At 44.1% G+C, this 9376-nt stretch overlaps 1 protein-coding gene across 1 annotated transcript in view; it reads left to right on the top strand.

Moving 5' to 3' along the window:
* TOM1L2 (target of myb1 like 2 membrane trafficking protein) overlaps positions 1-9376 on the top strand; it is a 107997-nt gene that overhangs the window by 84574 nt on the left and 14047 nt on the right. Inside the window, exons 5-7 of the mRNA XM_030924110.1 lie at positions 1352-1542; positions 2681-2756; positions 8980-9066. Coding sequence (XP_030779970.1) covers positions 1352-1542; positions 2681-2756; positions 8980-9066 — 354 coding nt within the window. The remainder of the gene's footprint in view (positions 1-1351; positions 1543-2680; positions 2757-8979; positions 9067-9376) is intronic.

Here is a 9376-nt window from a genome sequence, read left to right as displayed (position 1 = left end):
CTATGGTAGAACAGGAAGGCCGACACAAAGGCCACAGTGTTTGGAGGCCAGGTTGTGTTAGTGAACGTGCTCCGCAGGAATGTTTGGTTGAGAAGTGGCTGGTAAATACCGTCAAATGGCCAGGTAAAGGAGTGGGGGAGACACTAGACCTTTTTGTTTTTATTTAAGAACAGAGTATTACTCTTTGGCATGATCAGGTTTCACTGGTAGCTTGACCTCCCAGGCTCAAGTGATCCTCCCACCTTGGCCTCCCAAGTAGCTAGGACTAGAAGGCATGTTCCCTGTGCCCACTGTTTTAAAATTTTTTGTAAGAACAAGGTCTCGTTATGTTGCCCTGGCTGGCTCAAACACCTGGCCTCAATATACTCCCACCATCGGCTCCCAAAGTGATGGGATTGCAGTGTGAGCCACCCCACACTTGCAAGACACTACACATTATTTTTTTGAGCAGGGTTCACTCTGGATGGACCAGCTGAGTATGGCCACGATCTGCAGCTCACTGCAACTTCGATCTCCTGGGCTCAGAGAGAGTCTCCCACTGCAGCCTCCTGATACCTTGACTACAGGTGTGGTGCCACCACTCCCAGATAAATTTTTTGTATTGTTGAGTAGACGATGAGGTTTTGCTAGTTTTCCCAAGCTGGGGTCTTGACTCCTGGACTCAATGCATCTGCCGCCTTGGCTTAACCCGAGTGCTGGATTACAGGCATGAGCCACTATGCCTTGGCCTACTAGACTTTTTGAAGAAGAGGAGGTAGCAGAATCAATTTTGATTTTATTGTTATTTTTATTTTTTTGAGATGCATCTTGCTCTGTGTGCCCAGGCTGGAGTGAAATTTGGCATGATCCTCTGCTCACCATCCTCCCCCTTATCCTTACAGACCCCTCCTGTGTTGGTTTTGAGTCTTTCCTGATGTCTCAAGCCAAGCACTGCTGTGGCTTATCTCTCACCCACTCTGAACTTCTTGAAGCTGAGGACCATATCAGATTCAATTTGGTCTACTCAAGATCTAGCTCTGAACATGGTGGGTGCCTAAGAAATATTTGCTGAATAAATAGATGTCCCAGGTCCTTGGACATTGTGATTGAGTTAATGAGGAGCCCAAACGAGAAGGGCATTATGGAAAATCTGCAGGTGCACTGGCGCCAGTCCCTGCCTTGTCACCCCAGCAGTCTCCCTTTTGTTATGACCCTTTCGCCTCCTTGAGCAGTTTGGGGGGGCAGTGGGTGTCCCGTCCCCCATCTGGCCCACCCTGGCTCCTCCGGCATGTGGTACACTGGGTAAAGTACCAAGGAAAAGTCCCGCCCTACCCTCTCCATGAACCCTAAACCTGCCCGGCTGGCATCCTAGCTCGCGGGCCCTTCATCAGATCTACAATCTACATTTTGTTCTCATCTGCCACCCATTTGTTTTGTTGCCACAGACTTGGGGACAGAGAGCGTCAGTGGCACCCTCAGTTCACTCCAGCAATGTAATCCCCGTGACAGCTTTGACATGTTTGCCCAGACGAGAGGAAACTCCTTGGCTGAGCAGCGCAAGACGTATGTGGGGCCCCTTCTAGTGGCTTTCTAAAGCTATTGGGGGGATTGACCCATGCCTGGTCACAGGCCAGCACAAAAAGTCATTTATTTACCATGTCTAGGATGGCCAGGAACTTTAAAGCATGGCTGTAAGGACTCGGCATTAGATGCAGATACTGAATAAACACTAACTGCCCACTGCCCCTCCTAAACACAAACTCTCCTGCCCTTGGGGTTGATTGGAGTATGATTTCTCCTGTCAGTTGTAAAAGACCACTCTTCTCTTTCTTCCCTATGCTGCTGCTGCTGCAGACACCACCCTGCCTGGCCCCTCATCCACAGGAGAAGCTTGGAAGCAGGAGGGTGCAGCCATGCAGGGTAAACCCATTCCTTACAGCAAGATTTTCCTGACTAAAATAAGTGGTCAGGGCAGAGGCTCCTCTGATAGCAGCTCTGGCTAGGATGAGCCATCTGGAATTCAGGGAGTTGATTCCAAAAGAGAGAATCCCCTGTATCTCAGGGAGGCGCTGTACATGTTTTGAGCTTTCTGTTCAGCCTAAAGGCGGGTGAGACACACTTTTTCCCACCTTTCCCAGGGACCCAGCATCTTGGTGCACTCAGCGGGGTAAGCAGAAACCCAAGGTCCCATGTACCCTTCACCAGCGAAAGTTGCTTGTAAAACAGATGTAGCTAAAGGAGTCAGGGAGTGGAGGAAGACCTCCCCTAATCAATGACAGTCCCAGGTCCCAGAGACTACCTTCCCTGTCAAATGCCACTGAGGCTGCTGCTTTTAAAATAAGAATTAATGTTACTTTATGTCCCCTTTGAGGAGTATTAGGGCACTTTGACACCCTGACATTGAGCTTCAGAGATGCTCAGTGTTGTTACTCAAGACAGGGATATTTAGATGCACAAAATCTAAGATCACAGAGATTAGTGGCTCAGCCTGAGCTAGGACCCAGGCCTCCTAGCGTCCACTGCAGGGAGACAGACAACATGAGCCCTTAGCCTCTGCTCAATGTCAAGGTCTCAGGAAATGTTTTTCCAAGGACATCTGAGGAAGGACCATAGGACAGAAGTGATTACAAGCCACTACCCCCACCCCTCCATGACCACTGGAGGAAAATTAACTCTGCTTGTGCTGCTTCTTCATCTCCAGGGTAACCTATGAGGATCCTCAGGCTGTCGGAGGACTTGCTTCTGCACTAGACAGTCGAAAACAGAGCTCAGAAGGGGTAGGTCTTTAACCCCGTTTTTTTGCCTGGAGTCTTCTGGAGGGAAAGCCAGGTGGTTTGGCAAAGCTGGCTGGGTAATTCAGCAGAAACTGGCTTGCACAGGGGGCAGATACGCCCCAGGGGAGAGACCCGTGGAACCCAGGTAGTGCCTCGTTGAGTCTTCACCTCACCCCGTGAGATGATGCCACACATGAAATTCCCAATTCACCCAGGAGGAAACAGTCCCAGGGAGGTGGGAGACAGGCTGAGACACCCCAGAGAGCAGACAGCAAGCCAGGGTTCGAATCCTAGGAGTGTCCAGCTCCAGAACAGCTGCTTGTCCTACCACAGTGGCCCCAAGTTCTCCAGGCACAAGTCTCCTATGGTCACCTGTTACAGTGTCCCAGGGTGGTGGTCAGTGCTCTGATAAAACCATGGCCTGCACCAGGAGGGACAATGCTGACCCAGGCCACATCTCTGATGGCCATTTGCTGCTGGCCTAGCAGAGCAGTACCAACTCCATTAGAAGGCACTCGAGAGCCAGCGTTTGTTTACAGAGCTGGTGTAGTTGGGTGGTGGCTGGGAGGGTGTTCTGTGGTGGTGAGGGGGTGCAGCACACTGAAGTGGAGGGAATGGTATGTGTTTGAGCCCTCCCCAAAACATAGCCATGCTTTCTGTACAATTTCAGATTACTAAAGGGGAAAGGATGTGTGTCTTAATGCTTCTCATGATATTTTTCTTTTTGCCTAAGAAATGTGTATGGATGCATGTCTGTTTGCAGGGGCAGGGAGGAGGAGGGCCCTTGGAATAGCTGCCAACAACAGCTGGAAGTCCTGTCTGGGTCCCCCAGCTGGGCTAGAGAGGGCAGTGATCATCTGTCCACTGGACAGGAAGGTTTGCAAAGGGCTGTTTGCTTCCTGGGTACCAATTTTTAGCCTTCTAAAGTCCTTGTCCAGTCGACCCAGGCAGGCAGCAGTGCTGGTTTCCAGGGGATGCTCCTTCCTGGGGGAAGGGACTCCCTCATCCATGCTGGCCTTTGCCTGGTGGTTCTGAGGGCATGCGTCCCTCTGCACTGGTCACCAGAGGGCGCAGAAGAGTCAACTGGCTGCCTTGGGTCCTCAGTGCCCTGCTTTTCCACAGGAGTGGGCAGTGCCACCTGAACCCCTGAGACTGGGACACCCAAAATAAATGCAGTGCTCATGGCTCTGATTCTCCCATTACTTAGAATGTCCTCCCACCTGCCCCAGGGTGGGCATTAGAGAGCCCAGCTAGGGGCCTACCAGGATACTGCCTGGTGAGGACATCCCCTCCTGCTGGCCAATCCTGGCTTGCACTGGGAGCAGCCCTGTTGTGTCCCTATGAGGCTGACCTCATTTGTCCCTCACTCTGGCTCCAGGGCCTGCCTTGTCCATGCCAGGGCGTGTCCTGCTGCACCCCTGCCATTATCAGTGCCCAGGCCTGGGTCTGAGCCCAGGAGATGTGAGTGACTTCCTGCCCTTCGCCCTTTGCGTGTGTGGCTTGGACTAGCTCCCTGTTTTCAAAGGTCCCGATGACTCTAGCAGGTTTTCCACCCAGTGGTAGGCAGATTGCTTTTTTTTTTTTTTTTTTTCTGAGATGGAGTCTCGCTCTATCGCCCAGGCTGGAGTGCAGGGACATGATCTTGGCTCATTGCAGCCTCCATCTTCCAGGTTCAAGCTATTCTCCTGCCTTAGCCTCCTGAGTAGCTGGTATTACAGGTGCCCACCACCACACCCAGCTAATTATGTTTAGCAGAGACAGGGTTTCACTATGTTGGCCGGGCTGGTCTCGAACTCCTGACCTCAGGCACTCCACCTGTCTTGGTCTCCCAAAGTGCTAGGATTACAGATGTGAGCCACTGCCCCCAGCCATCAGATTGCTTTTCATGTTTACTGCTCAATGGGGTGATGCCATGGCCACAGCCTCAGCAATACAGGGCAGCAGAGCCTGTGGGCTGTGTGTGTCTACACATATTCTTGCCCACATGCAGCATTTCAGGTTACCTTGTCCCATCCCAAGCCATGCTGACCTAGAAATGAAAACGAGGCCAAGGGAGAACTTAAGAACACAATAAAGAAGGGGAAGGCTGGGTGCGGTGGCTCACGCCTGTAATCCCAGCAGTTTGGGAGGCTGAGGCGGGCAGATCACCTGAGGTTGGGAGTTCGAGACCAGCCTGACCAACATGGAGAAACCCCATCTCTACTAAAAATACAAAATTAGCTGGGCATGGTGGCGCATGCCTGTAATCCCAGCTACTCAGGAGGCTGAGGCAGGAGAATCGCTTGAACCCGGGAGACAGAGGGTGCGGTGAGCTGAGATCACGCCATTGCACTCCAGCCTGGGCAAGAAGAGTGAAACTCCGTCTCAAAAATGAAATGAAATGAAATGAAATAATGAAATGAAATGATGAAGTGAAATGATTAAATGAAATGAAATGATGAAATGAAATGAAATGAAATGATGAAATGAAATGAAATGATGAAATGAAATGAAATGATGAAGTGAAATGATGAAATGAAATGAAATGATGAAATGAAATGAAATGATGAAATGAAATGAAATGAAATGATGAAATGAAATGAAATGATGAAATGAAATGAAATGAAATGATGAAATGATTTGAAATGACATGAAATGATGAAATGACATGAAATGAATGAAATGAAATGAAAATGATGAAATGAAATGAAATGAAATAATGAAATGAAGTGAAATGATGAAATGAAGTGAAATGATGAAATGATGAATTGAAATGAAATGATGAAATGAAATGAAATGATGAAATGAAATGATGAAATGAAATAATGAAATGAAATGAAATGATGAAATGAAATGAAATGAAATGATGAAATGAAATGATGAAATGCTTTGAAATGAAATGAAATGAAATGATGAAATGAAATGATGAAAGGAAATGAAATGATGAAATGAAATGAAATGATGAAATGAAATGATGAAATGAAATGAAATGATGACATGAAATGATGAAATGAAATGAAATGATGAAATGAAATGAAATGATGAAATGAAATGATGAAATGAAATGAAATGAGGAAATGAAATGAGGAAATGAAATGATGAAATGAAATGATGAAATTGAAATGAAATGATGAAATGAAATGATGAATGAAATGAAATGATGAAATGATTTGAAATGAAATGAAATGATGAAATGAAATGAAATGATGAAATGAAATGAAAATGATGAAATGAAATGAAATGAAATAATGAAATGAAGTGAAATGATGAAATGAAATGATGAAATGATGAATTGAAATGAAATGATGAAATGAAATGATGAAATGAAATGAAATGATGAAATGAAATGAAATGAAATGATGAAATGAAATGAAATGATGAAATGAAATGATGAAATGATGAAATGAAATGAAATGATGAAATGATTTGAAATGAAATGAAATGATGAAATGAAATGAAATGATGAAATGAAATGAAAATGATGAAATGAAATGAAATGAAATAATGAAATGAAGTGAAATGATGAAATGAAACGATGAAATGATGAATTGAAATGAAATGAGGGAATGAAATGATGAAATGAAATGAAATGATGAAATGAAATGATGAAATGAAATGAAATGATGAAATGAAATGATGAAATGATGAAATGAAATGAAATGAAATGATGAAATGAAATAAAATGATGAAATGAAATGAAATGAGATAATGAAATGAAATGAAATGATGAAATGATGAGTTGAAATGAAATGATGAAATGAAATGAAATGATGAAAGGAAATGAAATGAAATGATGAAAGGAAATGAAATGATGAAATGAAATGAAATGATGAAATGGAATGAAATGATGAAATGAAATGAAATGATGAAATGAAATGATGAAATGGAATGAAATGATGAAATGAAATGAAATGATGAAATGAAATGATGAAATGAAATGAAATGAAATGATGATGGCCGGGCGCGGTGGCTCAAGCCTGTAATCCCAGCACTTTGGGAGGCCGAGACGGGCGGATCACGAGGTCAGGAGATCGAGACCATCCTGGCTAACATGGTGAAACCCCGTCTCTACTAAAAATACAAAAAAACTAGCCAGGCGAGGTGGCGGGTGCCTGTAGTCCCAGCTACTTGGGAGGCTGAGGCAGGAGAATAGCGGGAACCCGGGAGGTGGAGCTTGCAGTGAGCTGAGATCCCGCCACTGCACTCCAGCCTGGGCGACAGAGCGAGACTCTGTCTCAAAAAAAAAAAAAAAAAAAAAAAGAAATGATGAAATGAAATGAAATGATGAAATGAAATGAAATGAAATGATGAAATGAAATGAAATGAAATGATGAAATGAAATGATGAAATGAAATGAAATGATGAAATGAAATGAAATGATGAAATGAAATGAAATGATTAAATGAAATGATGAAATGAAATGATGAAATGAAATGGAAATGAAATGATGAAATGAAATGAAATGATGAAATGAAATGAAATGATTAAATGAAATGAAATGATTAAATGAAATGATGAAATGAAATGATTAAATGAAGTGGAAATGAAATGTTGAAATGAAATGAAATGATTAAATGAAATGAAATGATTAAATGAAATGAAATGAAATGATGAAATGATGAAATGAAATGATGAAATGGAAATGAAATGATGAAATGAAATGATGAAATGAAATGAAATGAGGAAATGAAATGAAATGATGAAATGATGAAATGATGAAATGAAATGAAATGATGAAATGAAATGAAGTGAAATGAAATGATGAAATGAAATGAAATGATGAAATGAAATGATGAAATGAAATGAAATGATGAAATGAGATGAAATGAAATGATGAAATGAAATGATGAAATGAAATGAAATGATGAAATGAAATGAAATGATGAAATGAAATGAAATGATGAAATGAAATGAGATGAAATGAAATGAAATGATGAAATGAAATGATGAAATGAAATGAAATTATGAAATGCAATGAAATGAAATGAAATAAATGAAATGAACTTATGTAGCCACACCTCCACAAATCAAATCCAACTAAATCAGTCAAGAAAACGTCATCCCAGGGCTGGGTGCAGTGGCTCACACCTGTAATCCCAGCACTTTGTGAGGCTGAGGTGGGAGTTCAAGACCAGCCTGGCCAAGATGGTGAAACCCTGTCTCTAATAAAAATACAAAAATCAGGGCCAGGCGCAGTGGCTCATGCCTGTAATCTCAGCACTTTGAGAGGCTGAGGTGGGTGGATCACAAGGTCAGGAGATCAAGACCATCCTGGCCAACATGGTGAAACCCCGTCTCTACTAAAAATACAAAAATTAGCTGGGCATGGCAGCATGTGCCTGTAATCCCAGCTACTTGGGAGACTGAGGCAGGAGAATCTCTTGAACCCAGGAGGCAGAGGTTGCAGTGAGCCGAGATTGTGCCACTGCGCTCCAGCCTGGCATCAGAGCTAGACTCTGTCTCAAAAAAAAAAAAAAAAAAATTAGCCAGGTGTGGTGGCGGGCACCTGTAATCCCAGCCACTTGGGAGGCTGAGGCAGAGAATTGCTTGAATCCAGGAGGCAGAAGTTGCAGTGAGCTGAGATCGCACCACTGCACTCCAGGCTGGGCGACAGAGCGAGACTCCATCTCAAAAAAAAAAAAAAGAAAAAGAAAAAGAAAAAGTCATCCCAGCTACTCAGGAGGCTGAGGCAGAAGGATTGCTTTGTTTGCACCCAGGAGTTTTTGAGACCCTGTCTAGGCAACATAGTGAGACCTCACCTCAAATAAATAAATATTTTAAAAGGCAATGAAGAATACATCTAAATTTAGTATTCAAGAGTTTAGAAGAAGAATACACAAGCCACTAGAAAAGAGAAAAAAAATAAAAGAAAAAATGCAGGAAAAAGAAAAAAGTAGAAATGCTTTTGTAAAAGCTGGTTCTTTGAAAAGTTGACCGCCTGCCAACCCTGATAGCCGTAATCAAGAGAAGCAGCTCTGGTCAACCTTCTGTGATCTCCAGGAGATTTTCCAAGGGCACGGGAGTAGTTGGCATGAGTGTATGTTATCCTGTTGGGATTCTCGGTTACTAAACTTTTCTTCTTTTTTCCAGGCAGGTAAGGGGGACATGCCAGGGGTGGAGGTTGGGAGCAGGGCATCAGATTTCCTTACGTGGCAAAGGGTCACGTCTGAAGAGTGACTTTTCTGTTTCCACAATATGTGCTATTGACTTCTTTCTCATGGGTCTTGCTGTGACTTTTCTTTCTGAGACTTTTCTGTCCTCGGCCCAGAAGAAAGGTAGAGGTGGGGAGTATGACCTGGAGCCCATAGACAGCTGGCTCATAACCCAAGGAATGGTGAGGAGTCACCAGCCAAGCCGAGCCTGCTGTCCACCCCAGCCCCTACCTGTGTAACAGCTCATGTCTTCCTCTTGTGACCTGCCAAACCTTTGTGAATCAGACAGTACAAGGCCACACTCTCTCTTTCTGATAGTGGTGCCAAATTTCCCCTCCTATTTTTGCATAATCTCTGTAAGCCACAGATTCCCAGTCCCAAAAATGCCTCCCTGCCCCCGGGCCTTAAGAGTCTGAGACATTAGCAGGGATGAGGAGAGGGTCCTTTCCTTCCTTTTACTGTCTCCGGAGCTCCGGGCAGTATTCACTTTTC

Source organism: Rhinopithecus roxellana, chromosome 19, assembly GCF_007565055.1.
Source record: "Rhinopithecus roxellana isolate Shanxi Qingling chromosome 19, ASM756505v1, whole genome shotgun sequence".
In the NCBI taxonomy this organism is placed as follows: Eukaryota; Metazoa; Chordata; class Mammalia; order Primates; family Cercopithecidae; genus Rhinopithecus; species Rhinopithecus roxellana.
This window is presented reverse-complemented; position numbering and strand designations above follow the sequence as displayed.